Below are 17,764 nucleotides of genomic sequence, written 5' to 3'. Positions count from 1 at the left end.
AGGGGGGAGGACTTTGGACTTTCCACAGGGCAGGGAACCCTGACTGCTCTTCAGACTGGAGAAGGAGGGGGAGAGGAGTGGGGGAAGGAGGAGAGGAGTGGGGGGAGGGGGAGAGCAAGAGCTTACTAGGTAATGTTATAGTATCTGTTCTGATTCGGAGACAGTAGGTGTTGAAGGGCATGAGTGTCATTTTCTGCAATCTACTTTATTTTTTTTTAAAACTTTAACTTTATTTCATGTGCATTGGTATAATGATGTCAGATTCTCTTGAACTGTAGCTACAGACAGCTGTGAGCTGCCGTGTGGGTGCTGGGAATTGAACCTGGGTCCTCTGGAGGAGCAGTCAGTGCTCTTAACCACTGAGCCATCTCACCAGCCCCTGCAATCTACTTTAAAATGACTTTGAAGCCACTTATATACACAGATGTAAAAATTGTTTTTAGATTCTGTTTGTGTACCACACGTGTACAGTGCCCCTGGACAGAGGCCAAAAGAGGGCATCAGATCCCATGGAACTGGAGTCCCAACCTATTGTGAGTCTCCATGTCAGTGCCTGGAACTGAAACCAGGTCCTCTGAAAGAGCAAGAGCTTGTAACTGCTGAGCCTTGTCTCCAGTCCTACACAGGGAGTTCTGATGTCTGATGGTAGTCCCTTAAGATTATATAAGAGTCAGTGTACACACACACACCCTCTTAGTGTAAGAATATTTATGTTTTCACAGTGACATAATCACAACAGTATGTTTTTTAGTACATGTCCCTATCATTAATATCTCTCTCTCTCTCTCTCTCTCTCTCTCTCTCTCTCTCTCTCTCTCTCTCTCTGGCATACAGGTGTTCCCACAGCAGTTTAGAGTGGGTGGCAGCACAGCAGAAGGTGTCCTGTGTGTATCAACTTTTTCCTTCAGACAACTTGTGATTTGGTGCAGAATGACTGATATTTGACAGTGTTATGCTCTGAAACTTTTCTTCGTCTTTACTGAAGTTTCATTTCTAGAATGTATCTTTAATAATATATTATAATTGGCTAATAAAAAGTTTTGACCCAAGAAAAATCATTTGGTGACACATCATTAATGCAATGTAAGTTGGTTGAAAAATATGAGATCAAGAATTCTGTTTCTCAGTTATATAAAATGAGATGACTAAATTAAAAATTTTGTCTTAAATCAGCAAGGCAGAAATTCATTCACTAGGTATATTTGCAGCTAGCAGTTAAGATCCTTATTAAATAGAAAGTGACCTGCTTCCGGAGGCCATCAGTTAGCCCTAGAATATTTATGATGTGAGGTGAAATTATACCTGGATCTCTTTATTTCCAAAAGGAAACTGGAAACTATCTCTCTGCATGTCACTGAACTGTCATAATTAATATTCTTTTGACAAAGATGGTGCATAGCTGTTGATGGTTGTGATCTGTGTATCTCCTAGCATGCAGATGTAAGGAAATGCCTATGCAGCTGGGAAGGAGGCTGTGATAGCAAAGCACCAAACCTAGTGAGCCATGGTTGAAGGTGGTGCAGAAGAGTGGAGGCAGGCGGTAGCTGGTGTCTGGATGAATTTTTTCATCATTGTGGCCATGACAATGCTAGGTTTATTCCATACCAACATCTAGCCCAGAAATGCATGCTTTTCACCTGTGTGCCTCCTGTCATGTGGCTGGCATGTGAATAGCATATTTGAATCTCAGTTGTATTTTGGGTCATGAATATATATCTTGTTTCAAGGTCATGGCCATTGATGGTACTCAGATATCAGGACAAGGTGTTCATTCCTTTTTTGCTCTGCCTGTGTTTGAGATGAGACTGAACTCATGGAGGTGACATGGTCATCATTGGGTTTCAGATTCCAAGTGCCTGGGTTTAGATCCTAGCTTTCTAACATCTTTCTAACTTTCTAATATCTGTGATTTGGCATAAAATGATGATGGTTATGATGATTATGGCAGTGATTACAGCATTGACCATCCCTGGCCCTTAATCAGAATATAAGCAGAATGTACTTTGATCCAGAGTGTGAGCAAATGTGCCTGGTGCTGTGTTGGGATCCGTGGCATGGAGGTGCTGTCAAGGATGAAAGGAATGGTGCTTCAGTTAGTTGTCTTGTCAAAGCATGGGCTGAGGCATCGTTTTAGTCAGGATCTTAGGTTATAAAGAACTAAAAGTCCACCCCAAACTACATCTTAAAACCAGGAAGTTTCAACCATGTGTGGTAGCATACACCTTAATTCTAGCCCCCGGGAGGAAGGTGAATTTGGAGTCAGATGGGGCTACATAGCAAGAGTATTTCTAAAACCCTCTCCCCCATAAACCTGTGATATTCTTGAAAACTAACTTTAAGCGCAGCATAATCCAGGACTTGAAATGTTAATGGTTACTGCCCCATTTCTAAGATTACACTCCTCATATTGGGACTATAGAGTTCCCCCAGTTCTAATCTCCAGCCAGTTTTGCTCCCTATACAGAGAACTTTCCAGAAATATCCCAAAGAAGATAAAGAGAAGGTGATGGTACCTGTTTGGGGGCCCTGTGTACCTTTGGAGACAGGCCACTTCAATGTTAGGGACTGAGAAGGGGATGTAAGTGATCCCTGCTGAGGCATGGGGTCTTTGAAACAACAGGAGTGGCCATGTTCTGGCTAGAGTTCCAAACCTCTCAGAAATAGCTTTTCTCCCACATCACATGGTCTCACAGACCTGCCAGTCTTCATGACAAACCAAGTATTCTGCTGTTTCCTTTCCCTGGAGATTGTTGATAAGACTGTCATGTTTAGTTGGAACATCACAGAAATTAGACAGAAAAAAATAAACAAGCCTGAGACTTTGGCCAAGTTGTGCAATGGTGGAACATCAAAGCTTGGCCAGACACCAGACTCAGCTCCTACCAGTGGCTTCATGGTCACCAGCAGCCAGCAGACTTCAGTATAGTGTAGGCTCTGTAGAGTGTAGGAAGCAGAAATGAGTTGAGGGCAGCTCTGGGAAAAGGATTTGTTATGAAGCAGCAGAGCTGGGCTTAGCCCATGCTGGAGCCCATGGTTATTCACACCAAGCTGTCACAGTAGTGTCCGTGCCCATCTGCCACCTGCCTCAGCCCAGTGACTACTGGCCCACACCTGTCCCAGCTTTCTGGGTCCATCTCTTGATGTGTTTTGATGTCACAAGATCTCAAAGCCTTAAGACGACCTTATTAGCCTGCTTAGAGACCATTGGTTTATATTACTCCTGGGATACCCACAGTGGTCCTTTGTTAGAGGAGGCTGGATGTGAACTGACACCAAACCTGCAGGCATGTTGCTGGGCAGTTCTAGAAGTTCCTGCAGGGTTGATCACCTGCATTCTGGGTACTGTGTGGGCCTTATCTCAAGGAGAGGAGGGATTGGAATAGAAGCAGGTCCTAGTTCTTATCCCAGTGTACAGCAAAGATGGCATCTTGTCTTCCTCCTCTTGCAGCCGAAAGGAGCAACAGTTTGTCAGGTGACTGACTGCATCAGGCTTTCACACATACTCCTTGATCCTCTAGACTAGTTCTCAGTCCTCTAGACCTGGACCTTCTTCTGCCTATCTGCCCTTCAGACTACCTGGAGGTGTCTAAATTGAGTCTAGAAACCAGTGGCATCACCAGTTTTCCTTTCCCACCTCCCAGGTACATAATGTGTTTCCTCAGCATAGTCTTGTTTATTTTAGCATGATTGTGGCCTTGGCCTGAGCAGGGAACCTTAGCATCTTGGGGATAGGTTGATGTGGATTCCAAGACTTGGTCAAGTGGTTTTCATCTCACTGGGTGAGCTCTCTTGGCATTCAAGCCTGTGCCTGATGGAGTGGAACTATTAATTCCCTGTATACACGCTTAGGGACCTTTCTGCATCCGTGTTCTACACACAAGGCTCAAGAGCATCCTTGGGTTGCCCTGTTCACTGTGCAGATCAGTGGAGAACTTAGGCTGAAGTCTACATCCGGGGAACAGGCTGAGGGCAATTCAGATATGGTAATAACATGGGTTACTTTTTGATGCCTTACCAGTTTTTGGTGAGAGCACTCAGGAAGCTCTTCACAGGGTTTCCTTTGTGATTCATGTAAGCTAAGTGCCTTGGGGATGGGGATGCCGAGAAAGGGGGAAAAAGGCAAATCACAGCAGCTTCATGCTCAGACTGCTCTGCTGGGTCTGGTCCTGAAGCAGACATAGATTGTAAGAACTGCCCCCAAACAGCTGGTAACAGGACACCATGCTTTCAGCTTTTCTTTCTTTCTTGTTGCCAGAAAAATAATCAGCTCTGTATCTTAAGTGCTTGATGGAGTGGCCCAGACACCAGCTGTAACTTAAAACAATTTTTGTTTCAGTTGTTTAAAATAAACAGATGGCTAGTGTTCTAGTTCCATCACGGGGTCCGTACCTTTGAGTGGACGGCCTCTGTACGCAGCTTCTTGACCCTTCTTTGTCATGGGCTGTGATCCCTGGGACTTTCTGTGTATGTTTCTAGAGGCCTGGGTATGGACTGAAGGTGCACTCTGGGCCGGAGCTTCCTCTGTGGCTTCCTTCTTTCATTACACCAGGTGCTGTCCTAGTTCTCAGCACGAGCAGGAAAAAGTCATGCCTCCTGGAGCAAGTGCGTACAGAGCCTCTTTCCACTCCAGAGCGGGCCTCACGGCCTCGGAGGTGACTGTGTTGCATGCTTTAAAGTGTGTTTATTGGCTTTAGCATTATTGGTAGAATTCCTAATGAGGAAGGTAAGAATTCTTCCCTTTCTTCTAGTCGTTTCCTTCCACCATGATTAGCCATCCCCCCACCTCTTCAGAACCCTCAGGAACTGTGTGTTCTGTGTATGAGGACCACTTCCTGTTGTCAGAAAGTACATAGCTGTGGAGATATGGACCAGAGGAGAGGTGCCAAGGATAAGGTTTAGAGTGAGTTTCTTTCTGTCACCTCTGCTAGCCCACATGGCAGATGAGTTCACTCCAGGCACATGTTCTAGAGCAATGCACTGCCACATTCCCAGTGGTTCATGGTCCAGCCACTTCCTTTCCCATGTCCCAAATAGCCTCCCTGCAGCCTTCTCTCCTTCAGTAACCCCATTATCTACGTATTAGAGTAAACACCAGCAAACATACAGGTCATGTCATTCCTCAAGCCTCGTTAGGAATAACACAACTCATATCTTGCTGCTGCCAACCAGGCTTTGTGTGACTGGGCCCTGCTTCTTTGTTGCTGTTTAAACTCCTCCTTCTCATGGTAGCACTCCCTTCCATGACTGCTGTCCTCTTCGAGACTTCTTGCCTACAGTGGCCTTAGCTTTGATCACTCTTCTTTTCTATTTTTCCCAAGGACCCTCATGTCATACTCTTTAGAAGAGCATCCCACAGCACCTGCCCCATCCCATCATGCGGTTTTGCTTTCTGCATGCCTTTATATAGAAACAAGACTAGGTAGGAATATTTGTCATTTGTGTCTCAGCAGAATGTAAACTTCATGAGGATAAGTATATTTTCTTGCAATAGTATCTGACACATAGTAGATACTTGAAAAAGTTACTGGCTAATTACCTTAGATGTCCCTGGAACCTAGCACTGTTCCGCTGTCTGAAGTCCTTTGTGAAAACACCTACTTTTGCATATAGGAATGCAGTGTACTGCTAGCAGATAGCAGGGGCAGCAGAAAAAATGAGTGATGGTAAGAACAGTGGTAGTCTTGTTGTTCTTTCTTTCTTTCTTTCTTTCTTTCTTTCTTTCTTTCTTTCTTTCTTTCTTTCTTTCTTTCTTTCTTTTCTTCCTTTTTATGATTGCAGTGTTGGGGATGGAACCCAGGTTCTGGCATGTGCTAGTTACATGCTCCAGAAGTGAGCTTCACTGCAGGGCTTCTGTACACTTACGGTGAAGATATTGGTGTGTACATTTTAATGTGAGGGCAATTCCAACACAGCTGTGTTCCATCTTTTGCAGCTAAAGCACTTAAAGAATAGAGAGATGTTCTTTTAATAGAGTTACAGGCTTTACCTGGGACTTGACCTCAAATATCTTTGCACCAGAGGGTGTTCATAAGGGATAGTGCTCCTTTCTAGGGCTGTCCAGAGCTTAACAAATTGATGTGGTTCATCTCCCCAGGAAGATGTGGAGTAATAGCAGAATCTTCTGTTAGGGTGTTTCCCTGACTGTGAGGTCACCGCTGTCACTAGTGCTAATCTCTCAACAGATGTAGGGAACATGAAATACCAGGTGAAGGGTCTCTAAGTGATTTAGGAGGCCTAGGGTAGCATGCATTCTTTCATCAGGGTGTAGCTCACCAGACTCTGTACCTCTTCTGAAATGGCCACAGCCTCACTATTTCTTTACTTGCACAGCTTTCTGTGCTGTCCCTGAAGGGATGGGTGCTTATGCATATGTATGCACATATGTGGAATGTGCTGGTGAATGATTGTGCTCACTTGTGTGGGCTTTTATGGACAACAAGGTTTGATATCAGGGTATCCCCCTCAATTTAGAGCTTGCCCATTTGGTTAGGCTGGGCAGGTGGCCAACAGGCTCCTGAGAGTCACCTGTCTCTGCCCCCAGCCACATGCCCTAGGCATATTGGCACACTGTATAAAGTGAAGCAGTACTAATGACAGATGCACAGCTATGCCGAGGGGTGTCAGACTCGAGTCCCAAGAGCCACTTCATCAACTGAGAGAAAACTCATCTGGGGATGCCCTTAGGACCTGATCATTACAGCCTAGTCACCCTCAGGATACCTCTGTATCCATAGTCTGTGCAGGTCACCTTTGTTCAGGGTGAACTTCCAGACTGAATTACAAGGCGCAGAAGAAAGCCACTAGCGTGAGAGGAGACACCCTGAGATGGGTGGGAGAAGTCAGACCCCACGACTGGAATGTTAGACCTTTTTTTTTAAAAAAAAAAAAAAGCACGGAAATCAGGACATTGTGAAAAAGGATGAACAGATGACAAAGAGCTGAAAAGGAAAGACCATGGATCTGAGTATCAGAACTAGAGCCAGCACCACAGTGGCGATCCAGCTCATTACCTTAGTGGGCTCTCTGGCATCAGGCTTGGCTTTATTCTTCCGATTACTCTCTTAGTAGTTTCCTCTCTGATTATGACAATCATTCATATGCATTGAATATGTTTCTGGGGTAGAGAAGCCAATAGAAGGAAGAAATGGTAATCTATGAATCTAGTACACAGTATTCTCTCCTGGTTTTTATCTAGATGTAGTTATTCTGGATATAAAATTTTAGGCTCTGATTTATAGCAATATTTGAACCATGAGCCTTGCTTCATATCATAATTAAACATTCCTTGCTGGCTCCATGCTGTTTTATGATTTTGAGTTACTGTGTTTATCCTAGTGTTTGTGTGTGTGTGTGTGTGTGTGTGTGTGTGTGTAGCACCTCATTCTGACAGCATCCTGCAGAGTTTTCATTGCAGAGTATTCTTTTTTGTTGTTTGTTTTGCTTTATTTTTCTAGACAAGGTTTCTCTAGTAATCTCTAGCTGTCCTGGAACTTGCTCTGTAGACCAGATTAGTCTCAAACCTCCTCTGCTTTTCAAGTGCTGGGACTGAAGGTGTGTGTTACAACACTTGGCTCATTGGAAATTATTCTTTAGAGCAAATTGCTGGAATATTGGAAATAAGATGGTTTGGTTGATTGATTGACTGCTTTTTTTTTTTTTTGATGGGCGAGGGCAAATTTTATGAGTGGAATGGGGCTGTCTTAGGGTTTCTATTGCTGTGAAGAGACACCATGACCACAGCAGATCTTATAAAGAAAACATTTAATCGGGTGGCTCACTTATAGTTCAGAGGTTCAGTCCATTATTATCATTACGGGGAGCTTGATGGCATGTAGGCAGGTGTGGGGCTGGAATAGTAGTTTGAGTCTTACATCTTGCAGGCAACAGGAAGTCAACTAAGATATTGGGCAGTATCCTGAGCATAGGAAACCTCAAAGTCTGTCTCCACAGTGACACACTTCCTCTAACAAGGTCATACCCATTCCAACAAAGCCACACCTCCTAATAGTGCTACTCCCTGTGAGATTATGGGGACCAGTTACATTCAAACTACCACAGGCCCAAGGATATCTGAACATAAATGGTCTTATTATTACATAGTAAAGAATTTGTCTATGGCCTGAGCCCTGAGTTCTCAAAGCCCTTGGGGTATCCCAGGTGCTAAGTGTGTCTGCTTATGTTGGGCCATGGGCCCACAGGTGAGTTTTGCCATTGAGATGTTTCAAGTAATCATGCTGGGAAGACCAGTCATATGAATGGGGTGTTAGGGCTTTGTGCTAATGATAGCATCCTGATATCATGACCACTGAGCAAGGGAAAGTGGAAGGTAACTTCAGTTTCATGGCTAGTAATCCAGTTAGGTATATTTCAGTAATGAGACAGCCCCTTCTCCCCCACGAAATCAATCAATCAAGCAAGCAAGCAAGCAAGCAAGCAAGCAAGCAAGCAAGCTCTGGTAACTGAGGTTTAGATGATTTACTGGTTGGTACTTAGAAAGTACATATTCAGGCTCCATGTGGACATGGCCCAGGAGCACACAGAAGGCATCAGACCACCCAGGCCTCCTTCCAAGTGTTTCCCCTTTGCCTGGTATAAAACTATAATCCTAATTATGATATTGTTGTAGTTCTCTGTCCCTAGGGTTGGAAGAAGCCATCGGAGTTTAGAGCACCTGGGCAAAAGTGTGAGTGGCCCAGGGACTCTCTCCGATTTGTGATTGATGCCTGAAGTGAAAGAGTACTTGTTGGAGACTGTCCTTTAACTTGGGACCTTTGACTCTAGCTACAGGTGGTGAGTGCCCCAAGTGAACTACAGTGCGCAATTGTGGTACACATCTCTAGTTGTGTTCTTAAGTTTGCACAAATGTCCACATTAATCAACTGTGAAAAGTTAAATGACCTTAACATCTTTGAGTCCTGGTGTCCTGTGAAACAGTATTTCATAATTAGTGATTTGGTGTCATCCCAATTCTTCCCATGGCTATTACCAAGACACCTGGGAAAATGCTACTTTTAAAATTTTATTTATTTAAATTTTTAAAAGAGAATTTCATACATGAGTACTGTATTTATATCATTTCACACCTCCCTTTATCCCCTCCAATACCTCCTGTGTCCCTCTTCCTTTCAAATTCATAACCTTTTCTTCATAGTTATTATTGTCATATATCCACATGTGTGTATATTAAATACAGCCTGGATAAATGACTCCATTTAGTGTTGCTTGTATGTGTTTAGAGCAGACCAATTGGGGTTGGAGAACCTAGTAGGGAGATCATTCCTGGAGAGGGCTAATTCTCCTTCTCTAAGCATCTTTTAGTTTCCTGTAGCTCTTCATCTGGGGGTGAACCCTTGTAAGATTTCCTCTGTCCACGTTGATGTTCAGCTGATGTTGTCACTGTGCTAGTCTTATTGTTGAGATTTCTTGGGTTCAGCTTTCTTGTCATATATAGAAGACATTATCTCTTCGTAGCTATCCTCGTCCTCTGACTCTTACAGTCTTTTTGCCTCCTCTTCTGCAATGTTTCCTGAATCTTAGGTGTAGGGATTATGTATCAGTTGGGGTTGGGCATACTGTAGTTAGTTGTTCTTTGCACTTTGACCAGTTGTGGATTTCTGTAATGATCTTTGTCTCCTGCAAAAAGAAACCCTTCTGTCAATGGGTGAGAGCTGTTCTTGTCTGTGGATAGAATGATGAGTATTTGGAATGCAGCTAGATAGTGTGCTGGTGTAGGGAAATGACAGCAGTAGTTTTCTGGGGTCATGACCCTACCAGCCTTGGGTGGTAGGCTAGGTCTCAGTATTAGGCATGAATTCCCTCCTTTTGAGCAGGCCTTAAGTTCAATTAGATGGCTGTTGATTACAGGATAAAAGTGCCATGCGGTTGGGGCTGACTTGTTGGACTGGCCATTGTTGTGGTTCTAGGCTTTACGGCAGTAGGACTGTTAATTTCTTTACTTACTCTCTTGGCAGTTTGAAGAGCACCTTTAGATGCCTTGAGAGCTAGTCCTTAGGGAGGAGGCTCTAAGTCTATTCCTCAAGTCTTGAGTCCTTAGTTTATGGTTTCTTCAGCAATAGGGTCCTACTTTCATTTCCTGGTAAGCAACCAAGGGCAATGGTGATAACCTATATTGTTTTGTGAGTCTCTTAGACTCCCATGGCTAGCAAATCAAAGGGAGGTTTCCCTTGCTTGGTCCTGGGAATTTTGTTAGTCTGTAGCTCTTTGAGGGAAGCATTATCACCCCAACTGGTATAACTTCATTTAAACTGTATTCTCTCTCTCTCTCTCTCTCTCTCTCTCTCTCTCTCTCTCTCTCTCTCTCTCTCTCTTACACACATCATATATGGTTTTTGTTTGTTTTTTGTTTTTTTTTCCTTTTTTGAGACAGGGTTTTTTTGGTGTGTGTGTGTGTGTGTGTGTGTGTGTGTGTGTGTAACAGCCCTGGCTGTCCTGTGACTCACTCTGTAGATTAGGCTGGCCTTGAACTCACAGAGATCCACCTGTGAATTCTGTCTCCTGAGTGCTGGGATTAAAGGTGTGTACCACTACCACCTGGCTTCATATATGTATTATTAAGTAAACATAAAATGTCTCCCCACAGCTTTTCCCCCTACCCAAACATTCTGTGTTGCTTATTCCTCTTTCCTTCTGCCTCTGTATAAACGCTGGGGAAGCTGTTGGGGAAGGTATCCTCTTTCACTACTGGAATTGCAGATTGGTAATAGCCACTGTAGGAATTAGTGTGGAGAATTCAGGTGCCATGAAGTAGAAATGGGGAGAGAGAGAGCCTTAGCTTGGGTGGGGAGGGAAGGCAGTATGCATGTTTCCCTGGCTGGGGGAGGACTTCCGGGCTCAAGTGATCCTCCTTCCTCAGCCTCCTTTGTAGCTGGGACCACGACTCCTGACATATATTCTTCCTTCTTCCCTCCCTCCTTCCGTCCCTCCCTCCCTCCGTCCCTCCCTCTCCCTTCCTTCCTTCCTTCCTTCCTTCCTTCCTTCCTTCCTTCCTTCCTTCCTTCCTTCCTTCCTTCCTTCCTCTTGCAGTATCTTAAAAACATTTATGAGCCAGATATGATGACACATGCCTTTTATCCCAACATTCTGGAGGCAGAGACAGACAGAACTGAGGCCAGCCTGCTACATAGTGAGTTACAGGACACCCACGGTTATGCAGAGAGACCCTGTCTCAAAAAGCAACAAGAAATAAACTTATGAAATCACAAGTCAATTTACCTTTACTTATGTGTCTCTACAAAATATTGACAAAAATCAGTGTCATTACTACTACTAATGTTAACTGTAGCTCCTGAGCTTAATTTAATACCTCATTAGTATTTGGAATCACCCCCATCTTTAAATCTTACTTGATAGAAGGAAATAAAACATACATATATATTTTCTGAGTTTTGGTATAAGTAAGGTGCCCAATGCTCAGAAAGGTAAGTGGTTTCCTTAGAGTGGTGGTGTTTGAACCCACAGCCCTCACTGAGGTTTAGGGTCTTGCATATGCTAAGCATGCATCTCTCACTAAAGGCCACACCTCAGCCTCTGTGTTTTTAAGGAACTGCTTTTGGAATGGGGCCAGAGTGGGGTAAGGCCTAAAGTGAGTGACTAGAAGGGTGGAAAGAGTAATGGGGAATTATATTATGGCTTTGGTATCTTAGCTCTGCTATGCTCTGGTGGTGTGTTTGAGGCTTGTGAATTGGTCTCTCTGGTTGAGTTTGACTTGGGAGTATAAAATTACAGTCTTTCCTTTACAGTTGAAATGGCAATGATGGAAATGTGGGTTCTGAGCACTCCTAGCATAGTGCTTGGCATGGGATACTTACCAATGTGAGCTTAACGATTCTTCTCTGCTAGGGAGAAAGAAAGAACACTGAAGGTAGAAGTTCCCACCCATTCTTTATCCTTCCTAAACCCCTAGTCCCAACCCTCTTCTTCCTCCCTTTCCTCTCCCTGGCTTGGTGCACAGGTGTACAGGACAGGGATACTGAGCCAGGGGATACCAGATTAGCACCAGCAGACATTGGGGTAAAGTGCAGGGCCCCATGTGTGACTGTGTCCCGCCATTGCCCCTCATGTGGTCTAAATGATGATGTTTACAGATGAAGGTGCTTGGCACAGAGTGAGAAGTGCTCCTTATTTTCTTATGGCATTATGGGTATTTCTAGTTTCAGAGTGAATGATGGGACTGGTGGATGCAAGAAATTGGCAGGGTGCTCGGGTCTTGGGCTCAGCAAGAAAATGGAGCTCTGCTCAGCCTGAGAGTGGAGCTCATGGCTATGGGAATCTTGCTGCCAGGGATGTGCCGAGACATTCCTTCACCTTGAAGGAAATGGGGATTTTAGGAAGAGGTCAGGGGCCCAGAACCTTGACGAAACCAGACAGACCATACAGTGAGTCACATAAGAAGGACATCAGAACCAGTTGGCTAGAGAGGGTCTAATAAATTGTGTCCCTCCCAAGGACCGGCATTTGCTGTTCCTTGGGTGGGCCACATGTGCTTTGCTCTCAGGAAGATTAGGAACAGCTGTCCCGAATCGTTGCTGTTGAGTCATATCTGGCCCATGGGCCAGCGGTTGGCGCCTCTGGTCATTCCGTCCCTTTTTAGCAAAGCTTTTGGGGAAGTGCATGCTCAGCATCCTCTGTGTGGTGCTGGCAGCCTGGCTTCTGTGGCCTCCTGCTGTGTCCTTACCCAGAGCAGCCTCTCCTGGGCTTTCCATCTCCTCTAGTAACTTTGGTACTCGATTAGCAGATCTTTCCAACTTTACCCTTCCAGACTCCTCTGTATTTCTAGCATGTGTATGCATGCGCATGTGTCCCTACAGACTGGGCTCCTTGAGGAACAGTTTTGGGTTCTGAGTCATGGAGCACACTATCCATGGAACACTCGAACAGGTATTCAGATGGGAGAGGAACAGACTTTGATTTCAGTGCCTGGTACTACTGGATCTGGGGTAGCTGGTTTGCAGGCATGGAATGGGGCATCTTGAAGATTAGCAGTACAGAAGAAGAGCCTCAAAATGGAGATGTTTCCTGACACACTGGCCTGGCCTGGCCTGTCCACTACTTCACCAGGGACCTTTGTGTCCTGGCAGGTCTCTTATTGATTTCATCCCTCAACTTGCTAACTGTTGGGCCTACAGGACATTGTGGGCTATGCAGCCCTTCACAGTGAGTTGTGTTCCTGCTGCCCCTTCTGAAATGGGGCCTGCAATACCTCTTCAGTCCCCAGTCTCCGTCCAGAAAAATGTCTAATTGTATCTTGAACTCATTTACATTGCTTGCTTCAATGGCCTTACTTGGCAGCTGAGGCCATATGCTAATTCCACCCTTTTCATGAAGGAATTCTGCTGATTTTACTTACTTTTTATGGTTGATCCTGTCCTTTCTTCTCTCTCCACCCCCCATTTTTTTGTCTGCTGCTTTCCAGGCAGTTTTTCAAGCTGCTCTTTCACTGGCCCTATGAGCCTGTGCCCTCAGGATGTGTTCTTCTCTAGTAGAACACAGACCTGAGTACTGGCTCTGGCCTTCTTGCACTTTCAGCTCAAGGCTAATGGAGAGTCACATTGTCATGTTTTCTCTGCCATGCTTTCTGCACAAACAGGGAGGGCTTTCTGTGCGTGCTGGTACATACCTTCCAGGGCATATTTGTGTCAGAGGCCACACTGACAGCTGATTTTTTTTCCCTCAGAGCCAAAGTGAGAGTACCACAGCATCGGGAGCCTTGGGAGTGAGGACCTGCCCATAGTGTGGCCTAGACCAGTCTCTGCTGCCCTAAGCTGAGCCTTCTTAACCTGCTCATAGGTAGATGAGGATCCGTCCTCTCCATTCAGGTTTGCTGAGTGTTTTTCAAGTAGACAAGGCCTGGGACAAGACCCTCTAGGAGAATGATCCTGTACTTGACCTGATACCTCAGTGCCACAGCTGTTCTCTCTCCTTTCTGTTTCCATACTCCTCTTGTTTTGTTTGCAGTTTTGGGGATTGAACCCAGGCCTTGTACATGTTAGGACACCACCACTGAGAAGGAAAGAATGGTTTGGCATTGCTATGGGGAAAGGGACATGCTTTGTGTAGTCACATACCATTTAACGGTCTGTCAGTGAAGGGGACAATGGTACAGCCAAATATGGGGGCTACATATCTATCTAGGGCTGTGAGAAGATGTGACGTTCTAGATGAAATCGCCCAACACCACCTCTCTTAGAAGTTACCCTGCATTGAGCAACATGTGACTAACTTCAAAATACTGGACCTCTTTGGGCTTGTAAAGTTTTTCATTTACTCCATGAGTATGTATTGAGTGCCTACTGTGTGCTAGTGGTACAAGGGGAAAGACAGCCCAAGTCCCTGCCTCAGAGGACTTGGAGTGAGCTGCAGTACAGCAAACCATCCTGGGGCTGAGGGAAGGTGCCCCTTTTAGGCCAGAGAAGTAAGATGCTGTGAGAGGTGCAGGCCAAGGTGCATGTTGTCCAGAGGTAGCAGGAGTGAGCCAGGGGCCTTCAACCACTTCTTCATTAGCTCTAGAGATCACAAGGCTGGAGGGAAAGTACTTAACTCTGGTAGCCCATTCGGAGGTGGCCACTTTGATATCAGAGCCCACTATTCTGTCACCTTTAGCTTCCATCCTCGCCCTCTTCAAGCACTGACGGGGTTCCCAGGAGCAAGGGGTTACTGTGGGCTTGTATGCTGGTGCCCAGGCTCTTTCTGACACAGGTAGGTAAGGGCCAAAGAAACTGGTGTTTGCTGAACTTCTTCTAGTATTCCTTTCTAGAGCATTCTCTTCAGAGAGTGCACACTAGGGATCTGCAAACCAGTCTTGGCCTGTAGGTGTGTTTAGTTTGGGTCATCTAGCTTAAACATTCTTTGAATTGGTTGTCAAAGTTTAAGATTTGGCAAATTTCATGTAATAGTCCAGATTTTTGGCTTCTTTTGAAATGTGGGAAGATCTGGCAGCTCGAGGCCTGCATTCCAGCTTGTCTATGGTGGGCTGGAGCTGGGGAGACTATCCCCTCCAGCAGGGCTCAGGAGTCTCCACACCCTGTGGTCTCATACTTGGTCTTGCTCTTTGCTCCGTCACCCATGTAACATACCCATCACCCTAGAGGCATTTATGTTTTAGATGTCTGTGTCTTATGTCCTCCACTCCAGAAATATAGGGCATGTATCAGTGAGAACAGGGTCTCCTGTCCCAGAGAGTGGTTGTATGTTTCAGATCCCAGGTGAGAGTAGCAAATTCTTCTGTAAGCTTTGTAATGCCCAGCAGGTGGGAACTGAGGCACAGACATGGAAAACCCCCTTTACAGTGTCATTTGGTGTAGCTCGGGCACTGGGGTCCAGTATGTCCCTGCAAAACCTGTTCCACAACCCACTCTATCTACTACAATGGCCCACACAGCTGAGGTGTGCCTGGAAAGCTGGAGGTGGAAAAGCTCCCTCTGGGATCACCTGTTGGGTTCAGAGGAAGTAACCCAGTGGAATAGACCTCAGGCAGAGCTAGGTTAGGCCCAGTGCTCCGTGTTCAACTTGTCAGTTGCACTGTCTCCTGCCTTCCTCTTCCACATTAAGAACTTTCTGTGTGCTGAGCAGTTCCTGACCTTCTTAAGCCCACATTGCTGAGGCATGCCTGACACTGTGTCTGCCAAGTTGAGACCTCCATAGCTAGTAGCTGGTTAGGAAGGATAAGGTCTGCTTGCTTATTTTCACAATTGAAATAACATGAGCAGGACCCCAGAATTATTGAAGTTTTATGAAAAATACTGACTTAAAAAAAAACAAGAGAAAAAAATCAGGTCCAATGGTATGTACCTTGTAAGTCCCAACAACTTAGGGGGCCGAGGCAGGAGGATTGTCTGAACCCAGGAATTCCTAACAAGTATGGTAACATAATGAGACCTTGTCTTCAAAACAAACAGACAGGAGTAGTGCTTTCCCAGGTGTCCTTGTGACAGTAGTGGGAGATCTGGAATGATTCCAAATTATACAGGTCCACAGCTTTGGCCTCTTGTTCCAATAAGGTACCCTCCTAACCACAGGCTGTACTGTGCACCACAGACTGGTTAGGAGTGGCTCTAGCTGTGCTGGTTAGATGGGCAGAAAGCAGGGTGTCTGGTGAAGCCTGGGCAGCACTGCAGGCTTCAGACAAGCGCCCAGGTGTGTTCTTCACCCTCCACTGTATGGCCTTTCCCCAGCTCCTGCTCATGACCACAGGTAGACAGAGTGGCTTGTGGTGAGGGAACAGAAAGTTCAGAAATCCCTTGTCCCTATAATGTGTCTTTGGCTCTGGTTGGTCAGTAAGCCCATCTGTTCATTAGTGCCAGGAAGGTGCCCGCACACTCCTCTGTGCTCATGTTAGCCCAGGGCTACAGTGTGGTTTGTGTTTGTTCCTCAGACATCGCCATGTGAAGTTTGCTCTGGCTGCTGTCTCGGGCACCCTTGGTAGTTGCGTTCTCACATCCCCTCTGACTAGTTGTCTAGAAGTTCTGCATCCATATTTGGTGATTCATCTCTGTTCCTCTTCCTCCCCCAGCCCCTCAAGGTGTCTGCCAAAAGTCTGTATAAGTCATATCATCTCCCAAGTTGTTACAGTATATGAAGGCAGAGGATAACTTAGTTATTTTTGAATACAGATTCTTAGCAGAAGTAAGAAGTATGGTGGGGGTTTTTATACTCGCTGCATGAAATAGACAATATTTCCTGAAACAGGAGATATGAACCTCAAAGAATTTAAAATAAAACATTCATTTTATTATTTTTTTAAAAGAAGGAAAACTAGGGGGGAAAAAAGTAGAATAGTCAGTCTTTTTATCCTAAGTACAGATGAAATTGATTAAACCTTAAAGACTGGCCTCCGCACACCCGGTTTATTAATTGAAGAATTTCCTCTTACCCAGAATGGGAAGTTCACATTAACATCGAGCTTGCCCTGAGTGCTGGTGACACGTGAGAACTGAACATTTTCCACAATCCTATTTTCTCTTCGGTGCTAGAGGAAATCCTAAAATGGCTAAAATGGGGGAGGAGTGGGGGGGGGTCAGAACCCATACTTTTAAGGAAGCCTTCTTTCATTTCCTTGTAAAGCATGAAATCAAATTATAGCTCATGGCCCACAATTATTTTATTTCTACATTTCAAATTCCATTTTCTGCTTCTTCTTGCTGCTCTTGAACAGGGGCTGCACTGTTGTACAGAGTCAGCTGAAGAGATTGCCCCAGATAGACTGTGACACAGTAGCTGAAGGAAGCTAGCAGCCAGGCTCCCCTGCTGGGTCAGGAGCCAGGCCCTGTGAACCCTCCTGCATCCGGAAGGTCCGTGGCGTCACTGCTGTGTGTGGAGATCCTAGCTGTGCCTCTTAACTCTTCAGAAAGGGCAGCATGGGACACTTTTGGAGCTTCCAAGAACTAATGGAAGGAGCTCCACACGGTGAGCCTGGTACTAGTAGTCTACTGGCATCTGATGGCTAAACATGCTGTGTTCCCATCCAGCTCCTAGGTTGGTCCCTCACTCTGACCCTGTTGATGCTACCTACCTACTTAGCATCTAATAGTGTTTGTTAAGTCTTATTTTGTTTCTTTTTATTAGCTATTTTCTACAAATTAAATGCTGTTATACTTGCTATCATATAAAGTTCTTCTTAACCTAAATGCAATTTTAAAAATATTTTTAAAACTCTCCAGCTAGCTAAAATGAAAAACACCAATGATAGCCTTTGCTGGAGAGGTTGTGGAGAAAGGGGTACACTCATCCATTGCTGGTGGGAATGCAA

The 17,764-nt window shown here is 45.1% G+C and overlaps 1 protein-coding gene across 2 annotated transcripts in view; it reads left to right on the top strand.

Annotated features, from left to right (window-relative positions):
• Eefsec (eukaryotic elongation factor, selenocysteine-tRNA specific) overlaps positions 1–17,764 on the top strand; it is a 220,970-nt gene that overhangs the window by 55,495 nt on the left and 147,711 nt on the right. The window contains exon 1 of one of the 2 annotated variants that reach the window (XM_026788278.1): positions 1,065–1,083. The exons of the other annotated variant lie outside the window; for it this stretch is intronic. Within the exon in view, the coding sequence (XP_026644079.1) occupies positions 1,077–1,083 (7 nt within the window). The 5' untranslated portion in view covers positions 1,065–1,076. Of the gene's footprint in view, positions 1–1,064; positions 1,084–17,764 lie in introns of those variants that run through there. 2 annotated transcript variants of the gene reach the window in all.

Source organism: Microtus ochrogaster, unplaced genomic scaffold, assembly GCF_000317375.1.
Source record: "Microtus ochrogaster isolate Prairie Vole_2 unplaced genomic scaffold, MicOch1.0 UNK1, whole genome shotgun sequence".
NCBI classification, from domain to species: domain Eukaryota; kingdom Metazoa; phylum Chordata; class Mammalia; order Rodentia; family Cricetidae; genus Microtus; species Microtus ochrogaster.
Note: the sequence above shows the minus strand (reverse complement) of the source record. Positions and strands in the feature narration are given on the sequence as shown.